At 52.9% G+C, this 18581-nt stretch overlaps 1 protein-coding gene across 1 annotated transcript in view; it reads left to right on the forward strand.

The window, feature by feature from the left end:
* LOC138265210 (probable cation-transporting ATPase 13A4) overlaps window positions 1-18581 on the forward strand; it is a 389906-nt gene that overhangs the window by 252509 nt on the left and 118816 nt on the right. Inside the window, 2 exon segments of the mRNA XM_069212761.1 lie at window positions 6811-6933; window positions 10919-10998. Of these exon segments, the coding sequence (XP_069068862.1) occupies window positions 6811-6933; window positions 10919-10998 (203 nt within the window).

An 18581-nucleotide genomic window follows, 5' to 3' on the forward strand; every position in this document is an offset into this window, starting at 1 on the left:
AAATTACTGCAAAATTACATACAATTATGTGTAATTACACAAAATTGAAATCCATCATTTAGATGTATATTTTAGTGTGAAATCCATCCTTGCATCAATTTGTTATGCAAGGAAACATTTCAGGGTAATAAAAAGTGAAAAATGCATTCACTGTAATTTTGAATTGAGAATGGCACGTTCGCAGTAATTTTTTACCACCAATGGGGAGGGTTAAATTTTGGGGAAAAAAAGGGTCAATTCATTATTAGTTTCCGCCTTTATTGGCGCACATCAGACTATTAGAATGTTTCATAACAATTTTATATGAAAACTAGTTTTAGAATTCACTATATGACAGTATGACTGATTGTTTTCAAACATTTTTAAAGGGGAAATCCCACTCCCAAGCAAACCCTCCTAGAAAACATGAGGCTCCCTTGACTCGCTTATTGGAATTTGGGGCACGTGTTACGCCCCACCACCTTCAAAGATCACCAGCTGCCATTGTGAATGTAAATGTTTCCAGATTTCCTTATCTTGCGATAGTCTACCCACACTCTATACATGGCTGGAAGAAGGGACGACTGTAGGGCGATGCGAGTGGTGCAGCTGCACCATGTGCTGGCCTGCATTGGGGGCTCTGACCTGGGAGGGGCGCTATGTTTAGCAATAACTTAGGAAACTTGCAATTTAAAATGTCAAGATAACTCTGGTGATTAATGTTCCTGCTAGGGAGAGAGATGGGAGTTTTGCCTAGTGGCAACTTTGACTCTCCATAAAGTAACGAAGAGGGTTAATGTGCCTGCTGCAAAAAACAGAACTATATTTGATGTGGATAGCTGAGTAGATTAGTAAAGCCAGTCTTTACAAGCACTTTAAAGCAAATTAATGTATGTTAAAGGGAGGGCTATGACAGTGGTGTAATGAAACTGAAGAGGGTCCTACTGCAAAGTACCTGTAGGGGCGCCCTCCTCCCTGGACTCAGTCAGGGGTTGGCTGCCCCTGCACTGTGTACTGTGCTGAGGGGGGGCCCTTGAATCTACCCCTTCATCACCTTGGGGGCTGCAGGGTCCTTTGTTACACCACTGGGCTATGGGGAGATGAGTGGCACATTTGTCGGGTGGTAGTTAGTGAATCCGAGGAGGTAGTGATAGGGTGGGGGGGTGCCAAAAAAGGTGCCCCCAGAGATAAAGACGGCCCTGGCTGGAAAGTAATGGAGGAATCCACTCCTAGTCCACAGCCGTCTGGCAAAGTCTCACCCGGAGTATCACCGCCTCAGCGAGTCACACTTACTCCTTCCAAAGACAACAAAACACTCTGAGGATGTAAGTGGTCGGCAGATGGCCAGCGAGCTATTAATGCATTTATCCTACATATTCCATTCTCCAAAAACATGAACAAAAATTTGGGGGGATAGACCTTGTTGAAGCTTTCAAAGAAACCTCCCTCAGCTGTTTCCAGCCCCCGGCAGAAGAAGAGGAAGTTTATGAAGCCAGAAACGAATTATTTGCTGAGGGAAACACCCTGGAGGGATGATCCATCTTTTAATTCAGTACTCCTCTGATTTGTATAAGGTCTAAGCAGCAAAGATGTAATCACACTTAGGAACTTTTCTGGAATGTGAGGGGGCAAGGTGAGACACGTGGTCCCATGTAGCCAGTTTATGAATGTTCTTAAAAAAAATTCCCGATCTTAACACCACGGGGGGACTGGTGGTCAAAAAATAAAACCTCCCCGGATCAGTGATTCACCTCATATCGAGACACCAAAGTATTACTCCCACCAACTCTGCAGCATTCGTGGTGTGAGTGAGACACAATGGAGGATCTATAGAAGAGAGAGCCCTCCAGAGCAAAGTCACAGGAAGCGGTCCCCATCATGTTGCATTGCTACTCATCTTGCACTGCGGTGAAGACAGGAGTGAGCCTTCTGACGCCGTTCTTCTGGGAGACCTATACTACAAAATCTGATAAATGATTGGGGCCTGAAAGCACGTTTGCCCATATACGGGCATAAGATAGGAGGCCTGTAGGAAGACCAAAACCCACTATTTAGCTGGAAACAATGGTTTGCTGAGACCACAAATCAACAACCCAGTTTTGAAGTAGAACAGTTCCAAAATACTCCATATCCTGTGCTGGTGAAGAAAGGACATCTCAGTATTTGGAAAGAAAACCCAAGCATCGTCACCTGGTTGGTCCATGCAGGAGCCTCTCATCTAAGTAGGGATGAAGAGCTGAACCCCTTGTAGAGAGAAGAATGGGGGACTTTATGAGACCTGGAGGACTTGAGACTGAAGTGAAGGGCAGCGAATGTCCCATGAGGACATAAAACCACAACAACCTCAGATGAGTTGCCGTGTTTGGATTTGAAGGTAAACATCATAAAGGATGAGAGATGTAAGGAAATGTAATCACCAGTTGTAAGGAAATGCCTCCTTGGCATGGTTACCCCCTGCTAACCAGGCCCCAGCACCAGTGTTCTTTCCCTAACCTGTACTTTATCCACACAATTGTCACACCCTGGCATCCAGGTAAGTCCCTTGTAACTGGTACCCCTGGTACCAAGGGCCCTGATGCCAGGGAAGGTCTCTAAGGGCTGCAGCATATCTTATGCCACCCTGGGGACCCCTCACTCAGCACAGACACACTGCTTGCCAGCTTGTGTGTGCTGGTGAGGACAAAACGAGTAAGTCGACATGGCACTCCCCTCAGAGTGCCGTGCCAACCTCACACTGCCTATGCAGTATAGCTAAGTCACCCCTCTAGCAGGCCTTACAGCCCTAAGGCAGGGTGCACTATACCATGGGTGAGGGCACCAGTGCATGAGCACTGTGCCCCTACAGTGTCTAAGCCAAACCTTAGACATTGTAAGTGCAGGGTAGCCATAAGAGTATATGGTCTGGGAGTCTGTCAAACACGAACTCCACAGCACCATAATGGCTACACTGAAAACTGGGAAGTTTGGCATCAAACTTCTCAGCACAATAAATGCACACTGATGCCAGTGTACATTTTATTGTAAAATACACCCCAGAGGGCACCTTAGAGGTGCCCCCTGAAACCTTAACCAACTACCTGTGTAGGCTGACTGGTTTTAGCAGCCTGCCACACTCGAGACATGTTGCTGGCCACATGGGGAGAGTGCCTTTGTCACTGTGGCCAGTAACAAAGCCTGCACTGGGTGGAGATGCTAACACCTCCCCCAGGCAGGAGCTGTAACACCTGGCGGTGAGCCTCAAAGGCTCACCCCCTTTGTTTCAGCACCACAGGGCACTCCAGCTAGTGGAGTTGCCCGCCCCCTCCGGCCACGGCCCCACTTTTGGCGGCAAGGCCGGAGGAAATAATGAGAATAACAAGGAGGAGTCACTGGCCAGTCAGGATAGCCCCTAAGGTGTCCTGAGCTGAAGTGACTCTAACTTTTAGAAATCCTCCATCTTGCAGATGGAGGATTCCCCCAATAGGGATAGGAATGTGACCCCCTCCCCTTGGGAGGAGACACAAAGAGGGTGTACCCACCCTCAGGGCTAGTAGCCATTGGCTACTAACCCCCCAGACCTAAACACGCCCTTAAATGTAGTATTTAAGGGCTCCCCTGAACCTAAGAATTTAGATTCCTGCAACTTAAAGAAGAAGAGGACTGCTGAGCTGAAAAATCCTGCAGAGAAGAAGAAGACACCCACTGCTTTGGCCCCAGCCCTACCGGCCTGTGTCCCTCCTTCGGAAGAAAACTGCTCCAGCGACGCTTTCCCCAGCACCAGCGACCTCTGAATCCTCAGAGGACTGCCCTGCTTCCAAAAGACCAAGAAATTCCCGAGAACAGCGGCCTTGTTCAACAAAGACTGCAACTTTGTTTCCAGAGGAGCAGATTTAAAGACCCCTGCAATCCCCGCAAGAAGCGTGAGACTTGCAACACTGCACCCGGCGACCCCGACTCGACTTGTGAAGAAACAATGCTACAGGGAGGACCCCCAGGCGACTCCAAGACTGTGAGTAACCAAAGTTGTCCCCCCTGAGCCCCCACAGCGGCGCCTGCAGGGGAATCCCGAGGCTCCCCCTGACCGCGACTGCCTGACTCTGAAATCCCGATGCCTGGAAAAGACCCTGCACCCGCAGCCCCCAGGACCTGAAGGATCGGAACTCCAGTGCAGGAGTGACCCCCAGGAGGCCCTCTCCCTTGCCCAGGTGGTGGCTACCCCGAGGAGCCCCCCCCTCTTGCCTGCCTGCAACGCTGAAGAGACCCCTTGGTCTCTCATTGAAACCTATTGGAAACCCGACGTGTGTTTGCACACTGCACCCGGCCGCCCCCGCGCTGCTGAGGGTGTACTTTTTGTGCTGACTTGTGACCCCCTGGTGCCCTACAAAACCCCCCTGGTCTGCCCTCCGAAGACGCGGGTACTTACCTGCTGGCAGACTGGAACCGGGGCACCCCCTTCTCCATTGAAGCCTATGTGTTTTGGGCACCTCTTTGACCTCTGCACCTGACCGGCCCTGAGCTGCTGGTGTGGTGACTTTGGGGTTGCTCTGAACCCTCAACGGTGGGCTACCTTGGACCCCAATTTGAACCCCGTAGGTGGTTTACTTACCTGCAAGAACTAACATTACTTTACTTCCACCAGGAACTGTGAAAATTGCAGTGTCCACTTTTAAAATAGCTATATGTGTTTTATGTAAAAAGTATATATGCTATTGTGATTATTCAAAGTTCCTAAAGTACTTACCTGCAATACCTTTCAAATGAGATATTACATGTAGAATTTGAACCTGTGGTTCTTAAAATAAACTAAGAAAAGTTATTTTTCTATACAAAAACCTATTGGCTGGAATTGTCTCTGAGTGTGTGTTCCTCATTTATTGCCTGTGTATATGTACAACAAATGCTTAACACTACTCCTTTGATAAGCCTACTGCTCGACCACACTACCACAAAATAGAGCATTAGTATTATCTCTTTTTGCCACTATCTTACCTCTAAGGGGAACCCTTGGACTCTGTGCATACTATTCCTTACTTTGAAATAGCACATACAGAGCCAACTTCCTACACCAGTGAATCTCCTTGTAGACATTTGTTGTCACTGATTTGTTGCTTCTCTTCAAGTCTATGAGTTACCTGTAGACGGCGGATAGTGTCCATACCAGAAGCATCTCGGAATGAACAGAGGCAGAGTACTTGGACCAGGACTAAAGCTATTTCTGTTATTTGTAATCGAAATATAGATCTCCTGGTACAAGACCTAAAGCATGCCTCTCTGCCTTTCTCCAGGGACAGAGGGTCTGAATGATTAGAGATCATGGACGCAGAGTCAATGGTACTATTGGTACTATTGCAGAGACTGTAGTAATCATCTCCAAGAACCAGCTTCTGAAATTATTTTTTGCATCATGTCAAAGGTGACAAGTCGTGCACTGTAAAATAACATTAGGTTTCAGAAACACAAGAGGCAAAACAAATCCTTCACGCGTACTTCCCATGTAAACACTATGGGGGTGATTCCTATAATGGCGGTCCGAGACCGCCAGGGTAGGGGACGGAGGATGCACCGCCAACAGGCTGGTGGTGCATCAAGGGCAATTCTGACCACGGCGGTAAAGCCGCGGTCAGAAAAGGGAAGCCGGCGGTTTCCCGCCGGTTTCCCGCCGGTTTCCCGCTGCCCCTGTGAATCCTCCACGGCGGCGCTGCAAGCAGCGCCGCCATGGGGATTCCGACCCCCTTCCCGCCAGCCTGGTTCTGGCGGTGAAAAAGGCTGGCGGGAACGGGTGTCGTGGGGCCCCTGGGGGCCACTGCAGTGCCCATGCCAATGCATGGGCACTGCAGGGGTCCCCTAACAGGGCCCCACATTGATTTTCAGTGTCTGCCTAGCAGATACTGAAAATCGCGATGGGTGCAACTGCACCCGTCGCACACCAGCAACTCCGCCGGCTCCATTCGGAGCCGGCTTCCTCGTTGCTGGTGCTTTCCCACTGGGCGGGCGGGCGGCCTTTTGTCAGAATGACCGCCGCGGTCTTTTGACCGCGGTACGGTCTTCTGGCGGTTCCCGCAATGTTAGAATAACCCCCTATGTGTAGTTGTGTGTGGGCTTGCACACTCCGGCTTGCCTTATCTGACTCCCAGTTATGTCACTTTGGATAATAAAAACACCTTTTATGCAGCAGACATTTGGCTGAGCCTGGTAAACAAGTGACAGTCTCTCTGGAGGTCAAATTATTATATGTCCAGAGGGAAAAAGATGGATTACTCACTGTCCTACCAAGCTTATTTCAAATAAAAAGTGAGTTCAGACATGAGGCACTGAAATGTCAACACGTGACATGGCAAGGAGGTTTGTTTGTAGAGCCAAGCTGTTATGCGGTTCCTACTTAGGTAATAGGACTGTGTTTAGGGAGGAGCACCACCAAGCGTGGGAGAATGAGTGAGACCCACGTCGCTAGGTAGCTGTCGGCCTGACTCCTGGCTAGCTCACAGTGGCTCACCCAAACCTCCAAACCTGTTGGGGTAAAAGGTGATTACCGCAACCGCTACAAGATCTTGGAGGGATGCTCTGTGGAGAAAATGCTATTTGCAAGAGGACGGGTTTTAGGGCCAGATGTATCAAAGAATTTAATCCATTCTGGGTCTATGGGAAAATGTGTTCGTACATATGGCCCTTAATCCCTCAAAAACAGACTGCTGCTCTTCAGCTTGTGGCAGTGAAAGCGGAGGTTTGTTAGAGAGCAGCACTCTTGCACGGGATCGGCAGCACTGTCCACAGTACAGTGATTAGAATTTAAAGATGTTTGCGTAAATTAATGTTACTTCTACCGGTGAACCATAAGTTGTTTTTTGTTTACAGGAGATGTCCATTAGCATTGAAGGAAAATGCAGCCACGCCTTGGCGTTGCAAGATTACCACTTCGCCATGGATGGAAAATCCTTCCAGGTCATTCTGCAGCATTTCTACAGTCTGCTCCCAAAAGTAAGTTTAACATTGCAACAGTAGTATTTGTACATATGTCGATTTGCAAAATAGAAACGCATTCAGTACAAGTCAGTGCGCAAATTCTCACCCCTTTCTACTAATGCACTCTTCGTCCCCAAGGCCCCAAAACGCACGATGCTTCAGAAGTCAAATGGATATAAAACCTGCAAAAAGGACAACGGAAACAATTGAAACCAAACTTAAATCTTCCCATAAATCAACGAAAGCAAATTCATGTAAAACAATATTATAGTGCTAAATGGTTTTATCACAAAGGATACCTACTAATGGGAGTTGAAAGGAACAATATCTTTACAACAGCTTTCGTTATACATTTTCAGAACCTCATACCACAGTTTTGAGGTGCTCCTGTTACTCAAAGGATGTAAGGCTGAGCTGGCTTTGTAGGGGATGGAGATCAAGGCCTGCAGATCACAGTAATTGTCTTGGAGAAACCTCTAACTCACCGGGGAATGGTGTTGGCTCATGAGCACAAGGCATTTTAAGCACAATTTGGGAACAAAGGTTTCTGTGGGTTAAGCTGTATGTTCTGGATTCATCTTAAGATTTCCAGGCTCTGGTGTCCCCTTAGGTGGTATGGAAACATGAGACCACAGGGCATATTTAAGAGCCCCTAGTGCCACATTAGCGTAATTTTTTTACGCTAGTGGCCCAACGAGGCCGAAATCCCCGCACCATGTTTACCAAGTGGTGCAATGCAAACCAAGAGATTTCTTTGTGTGGTTTTTTTCTGCACTTTTAATGCCTGATCAGAGCAGGCGTTTAAAGGAGGCGGCAATGATTACAATGGGCCTCAATGGGCTTTGCAGAACAGGGCTAATCCTGCAAAGCTCTGGAGTAGCTGTCTCCCAACTACAGCCATGATGCGCCATATTTTAAATATGTTGCACGCACGGTGGTGTTAGAGAACGCTAAGGCACGCAAGAAGACTGGAGCTGCACTGTGTGCCATGCCACTTTTCTTAAATATGCCCCCTAGGGGTGTTAGAACCCTTGTGGTTCTGAGCAGACTTAGAGATGAGATTGCACAACCTGCTGGGAGGTGCTAAGCTATGTGCTAAGCTATGACGTAATGAGTGAGTGAGTGTGTGATCATATGTGGATGAATAAAGACGTCTAATCAAGAGCTCCATGTGTGGAGTGGTCTTTCCGCGCTCCCAGGCTGGAGAGGACACTACACACACCAGTGCATTCATCTGTCCACTGTGACAACTGCCGGCAGCAGCCTAGAATCAACACCTGTAGATCTGGAACCAGCAGTAGAACTAGAACCCCTCTACCAGCCGGTGTGAGCCGATCTATTTGCGATGCCAATGCTTTTACCCCATGATGTGCAGTATTGGCACAAAACAGCTGCCACTTACATCAAAAAATGAAAAACAATGGTTTTGTTGTAGCAATGGAATTAACAGCAAATGGAGGCTGTCTGACCCTTAAAAAAATCACAATAAAAAATAAAATAAAACGTAAATCCCTGCGAGGGGTGAGGGTGGAACGGATGAAGAGGTAGGAGCAAAGAAGGAGGAAGTGTGGGGAGGAGAGGAAACATAAAAATAAGGCTGGGTGGTGGGAGGAGGCAGAAAGGAGGGGAGAAGCAGAACTGGAGGAAGATAGCAACACGGAACACGAGGGAGGAGAGAGAGAGGACCGCATAAAGAGAGAGCGACAAGGAGTTTGGGGCAGACACTAGGGGAGAGAGTAAAGGAGAGAGAGAGCTAAAAACTCAAACACTTCTATAGAGTGATTACAAGTGAAAACAAGCACTTCCCTAAACGTGAGCAGTGTAAGGACACAAGACAGCCAATTAAAAGAGTGGTAAAGAGACTGCTCTCTAGGGGAGGAACACACAGGAGGAGACGAAGGGAAGCCATTGAATAGGAAGCAAGGAAATGTAAGTGACAATAGGGTCAGTCAATGGAAGAAGTTGGTGGGCCCTCAGCCACTGTAAGTTCTTGGTGTAGCCCACAAATGGTCTCTTACAATCAGACAGCTCAGAGGTGTCTGGTAAGTGAGACCTAAAAAGGTACAATGAACGATGCCTGAAGTTGGCATTTGTAAGAAGTTTGTGAACACACTCAGCAGGCATCCTATAAGCCTCCCTGAGACAGCACTGGATCTCAGGGGTTAAAATAAGCATTCACCCTCTAGGAGAGCAGCAGAAGGCAGCAGTGATAAGGCAAAGAGCCAAACACAGCCTCATTCACAAGTTGCCTCAGTCGCAACACTCCACCCATCTCCACCCCCTCTCTGTCCACTGGGAATAGCAATGACAATGTACCGTTTTCAAAGCCATCATCATGACCAGCACCCTGCTAATCCGGCTAACAAGCTCATCATCTGCAATGGTTCACGGCACGCCCAAGGCTGGGACATACCAAGGCTAGAGACGAAGAAGCAAAAAAAGAAGAAAAAAAAACAAGGCAAAAGGCCTTCTCCATGTGTGCTCTTAGGATCTTAAGAAACTGTTTTCTGAAGAAACCTACATCACATTGAGGAATCCACCCCCATTCTCATTGCCTTGTTGACCTCCAATCATTTATCAAGCTCGTCCTTTCCTTTTAAAAATACCAACGGCATTCACACATAGCAGTTTTTGCAAACATGTCATGGATACTAAAGCAAGCACTATGGAAGAGGTGAGGCTCGACATGCCAATAACAGCAAACAAATGCAAAGAGTTATCTTCATTATGCACCAGCCGTATTTGGTCAAGCAGGTGCCATTGTTTGATCAGCATCTCATTGAGCTAAGAATTCAAACCCATTAGTCTGGGGTCAGCAGTATGACAGAAGAGATGCCATCATTTCATGGATACCTAAAATATTGTAAGAATTTTCACTGTTTTTCTCGACACAACATAGTCAGAAGTGAGTGCTGTCAATCCATGAGAGTCAACAGTATCCCAAGATGTAGGACCAGGCATATCATGAGGTGGGCACCATCAGGCACTGGGTGTTCAAAATATGCCCAAAATTACCACAAAACTACCAGAGCAAGCACATTTCCAAAAACTGATATAATTGTGCCAAGAGTCTCCCCAGTATGCAACGACCTTCCACCATCATTTCTGGGTCATCATAAAGGTAGAGATTGAGAACTCAGTGCCACATATGTCCACATTGTGCCAAGAATTACCACCGAATGACAACTTATTACCACAGTTATGCCTGAGGTGTCCACCATCGCCTCAGAGGCATATGGTCCTCATATCATTATGTGGGGAGGAAGGGTCATCGGAAGCCTTGGTTAGACTGATATAAAGGTCAGATGGGTAAGGGCTGGGATTCTGCACATGTGAGGGACACAGTCACCAAACACAGTCATGATCACTAGATGTGCGTGCGTGTCACCATCCCTAGCCACTGATCTGTCCTTGCCTCAGGAGCTACCCAGGGTCCAGTAGCAAGAACTCGAGAGGCACGTGTCATGACAGTGCACCCAGGACGTTACAGAATCAAAGACTTGAGAGGAGTCAGACTAGGTTTCCTCAGAAAGGAGTCAAGGTACCCCTACCAATCCCACCTTCACAGGTCACCATTGATCTCTCAGGTGCACCTGGTGAGGGAGAGGACATGTAGTCCCCACTCCTTCACAATAGGTGGGATATGGCCAAGCAGGGTATGTGCCAGGGGCTCGTGAACTCCGCAGCCAGCGAATGAATGAGCAGCACTTTCCCAGATAATCCTAGCCCCAGTAAGGTCTCTGAGGCCCAAAAGCCAAACAATGAAAGCATCCTCTGGTGATGCCTGTGGATAGCTGGACGGTTAGATATGCGACAAGTGCCTGTGCTCAGCTTTTCATCCTTTTGGGGACGGTACAAGGACTACCACTTAGATTCATAGACATTGTAGTTAGCACTTGTCATATTACACAACACATGGATGTCGCAATGAACATTACTGGAACACCCAGGTCCTGTTCAGCAAATTAACATTTCTAATTTTTTCTGTTTCTTTCCACAGCTGCTGCTGAATGGGGTCATCTTTGCCAGGATGTCTCCAGGACAGAAATCAAACTTGGTTGAAGAGCTGCAGAAATTAGAGTATGTACTTTACTTACAACTTCATAATCGCTGTGGTTAGGCATATCATGTTACTGATGGGCACCCCAGGATACCGGTGGACACAGACTGGCTGGCACTGCACATGGCTACTGTGAGTTGCATCCAGTTCAGTATTGCTTGGAAGTGCACAGGTAGATCCCACACTCATGCGAGTCCTTAGGTGCTTGGGACCCCATTGAGAGCCGGGAGAGGTGTGGCAGGCGCAGGATGACATCCAGACTTTGTAAAAAGATGCTGAACCATGGGCATCCCCTTGGTAACTCGTTGTGCCCTCAGAGGGTGGCACATATGATCATGTTTACATTCTTCTGAGCATGTCAACTATTTATATCCTTAGGCTGGACTCATTTAGTGTGTGCAATGGTGGTTCTATTTAAATGTATTTTACCACATCTGTAGCTCTGTGGTGGTCCACCAGTGGCCTACCGTCCGTGGCAGCTTCATGTGGTTCTATGACTGTTCTATGCTATGTTGTGCTGTGTTGAAGTGTGTTGTGTTATGTTATGTGAGAGTGGACATCTGCAGTAAATTACCAAAGTACCACAAATAGGTTCTCAGGGTACTCTAAGACATATAAAGCTCTTGCAGCTAGCATTGCCGCTTATCTTTGAGATAAGCTCACCAAATCTGGTGGTTTTCACCACACCTGAAGTCAGAACACCATCAGACCACAGACTAAGGTGGTCATTCTGACCTCGGGGGTAAAAGGCGCCTACCGCCGGTCAGAAATCCTCCATAATTCCGCCGCGGTCGCGGTAATCCGCCACGGTCATTCTGACCCGCAGCAGCCAAACCTCCGAAAATCCGACAGCCACAACAGACCGCCAGACCAGTGGTCGGCGGAAAAGTGGAGGTGACCAAACCTCCACCGTCACGCCAACAGAAATACGCCCATGCCATTACGACCCACGAATCCACGCGGCGGTCTTTCAAACGTGGTTTTCCATTGGCGGTACACACCGCCGCGGTCAGAATACACACAAACGAACAAAACTCAGCCACATTGGACGATTTGAATTCCACACACCTGATACACATACACACACCACTCCCACACACACAATACAATATAAAACACACACCCACATCACCCACAAACCCCTTCGACCAAAATCCAAAAAGAAGCACTGAGAGACACAGCAGCGATCACAGAACACCATCACACAGAGGCACACTACACCATCACCCACACAATATCCACACACAAAACAACACACACCACCACACTCAACACACTTAACTACACATACTCCACCCCACACATCATACACACCACTCCATGGCACCCCAAAGACACCCCCGCTTCTCAGACGAAGAACTCAGGGTCATGGTGGAGGAAATCGTTCGGGTAGAGCCCCAGCTCTTCGGCACACAGGTCCAATACACCAGCATTGCCCGGAGGACGGAGCTATGGCAGAGGATTGTCGACAGGGTCAACGCTGTGGGACAGCACCCCAGAAATCGGGAAGACATCAGGAAGCGATGGAACGACCTACGGGGGAAGGTGCGTTCCATGGTATCCAGGCACAACATCGCCGTGCAGAAGACTGGCGGAGGACCCCCACCTAAACCCCCACAATTTACAACATGGGAGGAGGAAGTCTTGAACATCCTGCATCCTGACGGCCTCGCAGGAGTCGGCGGAGGAATGGATTCTGGTAAGTTGAAGCTTCAATACTGCTTCCCCCCCACCTGCATGCCAAATCATACCCCAACCCTCACCCCCATCCTCGAACCCCACCCTCACCCCCACCCCCATCCTCACCCCCACCCTCACCCCCACCACCATCCTCACCCCCACCACCATCCTCACCCCCACCACCATCCTCACCCCCAGCACACCTATTCCCTGCCAATGTCTCACCATCACAACCCACACATCCCAAAACCTAGGCCTGCATGCGTCCACTAAGCATGGACACCCATCACCAAAGCATGCCCAATGCATATACACATCCCCCCCACAAGCCACCCTCACCAAAGCCCCCACACACGAATGCCAGCACTTGGGGACACGGGAACCCACAGATACACCCATATGGCACACATTGAAACTATAACCATACCTCTATACCCCTGCAGGACCCGACCGCCAACACACCGCCACGGAGGGCCCAGAATTCTCCACACCCCCCACCCAAGAGGCCGTCAGCGATGACAGCAGCTCTGTCGACCTGGACACTGATGACCAGCCCGGACCATCGGGGACCTCTGGACAGTCGGTTCCCCTCAGACAGCCACAGGCCACTACAGACCCAAACCCCTCTGGGAACACCAGCACAGCTCCCACCCAGCGGGCCCATGCCTCTGTCTCCAGGGCGCGTCAATCAGCGGTGTGTCTACCACTACAGGGCACCCAGGATAACCAACCACCCCAACAACAACAGGGACCTGGGGGCAGTGGTAGTGGGCACACCGGCCAGGGGGCAGAGGCCCAGGGAAACAGGGGAGCTGGGAGGGCAGCTGTGCGACAGGGAGGGGACGGGCCCAGGGAACCCACTCTCCACGAGGCCCTCACCACCATCATGGGAGCATACAACCGCTCCCAGGAGACGATGGCGACGGTACTGGCCAGGTTCCAGGAGATCCAGGTACTGCAGGAGGAACACTATCGGGGGTACAGGGAGGACATCAGAGCCCTCACCTCCACCCTGGTTACCATGGTAGGGCTGCTGCAGGAACTCATCAACACCAGGACGGACACTCAACAACAACAAAGGGCCCCTGCCACTAGCCTGGACCAAGAACAGCCAACCACCTCCGCCGGCGCTAGTGGACAGGAGGCCCCCGCACAACAGCAGCCCACCAGACCCCCACCTCCTGCAGGAGAAGAACCACCCCGCAAGAGGGCCCTGAGATCTCGCAAGAAGACAGAGTAGGATGTCAAGACCCCCGCCAGCAAAGGATACCACCTGATGTCATCCCACTGTCCCACATTGTCACCCTGTCCATCCTTGAACTGCCCATGCTCCATCTCTCCACAGGCCTATGGACAATGCACCTGTGTGACTGTTACTCTGGACTCTGCCATGGACATTCCTTCACCATAGCCCTCACCCACTTGAAACCACCCTTCCCATTTTGAGCACTGAAATAAACACCTATTTTGCACAAAACTATCTGGAGTCTGGCTGTGATTTCAAAATATTGTAATTGACATGACAGTGCAAATATGTCCTTGTACATAGTGAAGTCAACAAACAGCTGCCACAAAGCTGTAGTCCATGGGGAAACAAAGCACAGGACTCGTAGTGGGGACCCCAGATCTGAAATAGGGAGGGAAAAGCCACAACTCAGTCATCATACACTGGGGCAAATAGACAGGCAGCAGAGATGCAGGAGAGTAGTTTACATTTACTAAATTATGTTTGAATTGTTACCTGTGTCCTATTGGAAGTACTGTGCAATGATTCTGTCCCTGTTGTCTGTTTCATCCCCGTCGTCTTCCTCCTCTTCACTCTCCACAGGTTCCACAGCTGCCACAACACCACCGTCTCGACCATCCTCCTGCAGGAAAGGCACCTGGCGGCGCAAAGCCAGGTTGTGAAGCATGCAGCAGGCCACGATGATGTGACACACCTTCTTAGGTGAGTACATTAGGGATCCACCTGTCATATGCAGGCACCGAAACCTGGCCTTTAGGAGGCCGAAGGTGCGTTCGATCACCCTCCTAGTACGCCCATGGGCCTCATTGTACCGTTCCTCTGCCCTGGTCCGGGGATTCCTTACTGGGGTCAGTAGCCACGACAGGTTGGGGTACCCAGAGTCCCCCAATAGCCATACACGGTGTCTCTCTAGCTGTTCCATCACGTAAGGGATGCTGCTATTCCTTAGGATGTAGGCGTCATGCACTGACCCAGGGAATTTGGCATTTACATGCAAGATGTACTGGTCAGCCAAACACACCACCTGGATGTTCATGGAATGGTAACTTTTTCTGTTCCTGTACACCTGCTCACTGTCTCTTGGGGGAACCAAAGCCACATGGGTCCCATCAATGGCATCAATGGCACCAATGACGTTGGGAATATGTCCAAGGGCATAGAAATCACCCTTCACTGTAGCCAATTCGCCCACCTCAGGGAAAAGGATGTAGCTCCTCATGTATTTCATCAGGGCAGACAACACTCTGGATAACACCTTCGAAAACATGGGCTGAGACATCCCAGAAGCAATTCCCACTGTTGTCTGAAATGACCCACTTGCCAAGAAATGGAGTACTGACAGGACCTGCACCAGAGGGGGAATCCCTGTGGGTTGGCGGATGGGGGACATCAGGTCGGGCTCCAGCTGGGCACACAGTTCATGTATAGTGGCACGGTCAAGCCGGTAGGTCAGGATAATGTGGCGTGCTTCCATTGTCGACAGGTCCACCAGCGGCCTGTACACGGGAGGATTCATCCGTCTCCTCGCCAAACCCAGCGGACGGTGCCTAGGAAGGACAACATGGAGCACACAGTCAAGCAACCCACATGTACGTACTCACAGCTTGCACAGTAAACGATTCTCTATGCAGTGAATGGCGTGTATGAGTGGCTATGCAAGGCCTAGGCCTGTGTGACGCAGTTGAAATTGAGCCATGTGGACCCTCGAAATGGTGGCTGCCTGACCTGTGAAGTGTGACAATGGGATGTGAGGTCAATGCGCTGGCGTGGCACACCGCGGCGGTCGGCGGGCGAAGACCGCGGCGCGAAGCCGCATTGGTTAACATTGAAGCCTATGGGTTTCAGGAGCCAATGGCGAAGGGCGCCGGCGGTGGCGGTACGCACCGCCGCGGGCGTGACCGCCATTTTCTATCTACTTATTCACTCGCGACTTGAACTTTCACAGGAGAGGACCTATACTGCAAGTGTTGCTGTGACCTCGGTCTGGAAGGGACAATGGCTGCTGCGCCTGGGGAAAGGGCCCCTGCCTTCACTGGAGAAGAGTTGGAGAAACTTGTGGATGGGGTCCTCCCCCAGTATGCGCTACTCTACGGTCCTCCAGACCAACAAGTGAGTTTAATTCAATATGGATTTGGGGCCACTGGCTGGCTTGGGGGCCTGGCGGGGGGCCTGGCGGGGATGGGGGGCATGTTGGGCCTGGCGGGGGGCCTGGCGGGGGGCCTGGCGGGGATGGGGGGCATGTTGGGCCTGGCGGGGGGCCTGGCGGGGGTATGGCGGGGATGGGGGGCATGTTGGGCCTGGCGGGGGGCATGGCGGGGGGCCTGGCGGGGATGGGGGGCATGTTGGGCCTGGCGGGGGGCCTGGCGGGGGGCATGGCGGGGATGGGGGCATGTTGGGCCTGGCGGGGGGCCTGGCGGGGATGGGGGGCATGTTGGGCCTGGCGGGGGGCCTGGCGGGGGGCATGGCGGGGATGGGGGGCATGTTGGGCCTGGCGGGGGGCATGGCGGGGGGCCTGGCGGGGATGGGGGGCATGTTGGGCCTGGCGGGGGGCCTGGCGGGGGGCATGGCGGGGATGGGGGGCATGTTGGGCCTGGCGGGGGGCCTTGCGGGGATGGGGGGCATGTTGGGCCTGGCGGGGGGCATGGCGGGGGGCCTGGCGGGGATGGGGGGCATGTTGGGCCTGGCGGGGGCATGGCGGGGGGCCTGGCGGGGATGGGGGGCATGTTGGGCCTGGCGGGGGGCCTGGCGGGGGGCCTGGCGGGGATGGGGGGCATGTTGGGCCTGGCGGGGGGCCTGGCGGGGGCATGGCGGGGATGGGGGGCATGTTGGGCCTGGTGGGGGGCATGGCGGGGGGCCTGGCGGGGATGGGGGGCATGTTGGGCCTGGCGGGGGGCCTGGCGGGGGGCATGGCGGGGATGGGGGGCATGTTGGGCCTGGCGGGGGGCATGGCGGGGATGGGGGGCATGTTGGGCCTGGCGGGGGCATGGCGGGGGGCCTGGCGGGGATGGGGGGCATGTTGGGCCTGGCGGGGGACCTGGCGGGGGGCATGGCGGGGATGGGGGGCATGTTGGGCCTGGCGGGGATGGGGGGCATGTTGGGCCTGGCGGGGGGCATGGCGGGGGGCCTGGCGGGGATGGGGGGCATGTTGGGCCTGGCAGGGGGCCTGGCGGGGGGCCTGGCGGGGATGGGGGGCATGTTGGGCCTGGCGGGGGGCCTGGCGGGGGGCATGGCGGGGATGGGGGGCATGTTGGGCCTGGCGGGGGGCATGGCGGGGGGCCTGGCGGGGATGGGGGGCATGTTGGGCCTGGCGGGGGGCCTGGCGGGGGGCATGGCGGGGATGGGGGGCATGTTGGGCCTGGCGGGGGGCCTTGCGGGATGGGGGGCATGTTGGGCCTGGCGGGGGGCATGGCGGGGGGCCTGGCGGGGATGGGGGGCATGTTGGGCCTGGCGGGGGCATGGCGGGGGGCCTGGCGGGGATGGGGGGCATGTTGGGCCTGGCGGGGGGCCTGGCGGGTGGCCTGGCGGGGATGGGGGGCATGTTGGGCCTGGCGGGGGGCCTGGCGGGGGCATGGTGGGGATGGGGGGCATGTTGGGCCTGGCGGGGGGCATGGCGGGGGGCCTGGCGGGGATGGGGGGCATGATGGGCCTGGCGGGGGGCCTGGCGGGGGGCATGGCGGGGATGGGGGGCATGTTGGGCCTGGCGGGGGCCTGGCGGGGATGGGGGGCATGTTGGGCCTGGCGGGGGGCATGGCGGGGGGCCTGGCGGGGATGGGGGGCGTTGGGCCACTGGCAACGAAAATGCAGACAAACTTGAACGTGGTATTTCTCCCTCCCTGTACGTGTCACATAGGTCCGCGCCCATGAGAAGATCGGGATTTGGCGTGCCATCGCCAAGGAAGTCCGGACCCTGGGGGTCCACCAGCGACGGGGCACCCACTGCCGCAAGAGGTGGGAGGACATCCGCCGTGGGACCAAGAGGACCGCCGAGTCTCTGCTGGGGATGGCCTCCCAATGTAGGCGGGGTGCCTGCCGTCAACTGACCCCCCTGATGTTCCGGATCCTGGCAGTGGCCTACCCTGATTTGGATGGGCGCGTGAGGGCAGCACAGCAGACACAAGGGGGTGAGTACAAGCATAATCTACTCTGTTGTCGCTCAGTGGAGGTGTCTGGGTGGGGGAGGAGGGCTGTGGGTCCCCCTAGGCCAGGGCGATATCTGTAGGCTGGGCACCCCCGTAAGCCCCTGTTTCCCCAGCCACCACCCTCAGTAGTGTGCCAGTACAGCCATCCCTGGGCCGTGTCATCCATGGGTGCAGTTGTCAACTCTAGGCGTGTAGGGCATGTTCCACGGAATGCGTAGCGGACCCCAAGTGCGCAACTTAGTGCAGGGGGCATCTGTGTCTGTCATGTCCGCTAACTGTACCGGTGATCCATGTACTCAAAATCTCTTTATTCTCTCCCCCCCCCCCCTTTTTGTTTGTCTTTCTGTGCTTGTGTGCATCAGCATCATCAGGCGGAGGAGAAGTGGCATCGGGGCAGGAGGGAGCTGCATCTCACATGGCCCAGGAGGGCCATGCGACAGAGTCTGACTGGACCAGTGAGACGGAGGGCGAGGGGAGCTCCACAACGGGGACGACTGGACCCTGCAGCGACACGGACACGTCCTCGGAAGGGAGCTCC

Source organism: Pleurodeles waltl, chromosome 11, assembly GCF_031143425.1.
Source record: "Pleurodeles waltl isolate 20211129_DDA chromosome 11, aPleWal1.hap1.20221129, whole genome shotgun sequence".
Taxonomy (NCBI): domain Eukaryota; kingdom Metazoa; phylum Chordata; class Amphibia; order Caudata; family Salamandridae; genus Pleurodeles; species Pleurodeles waltl.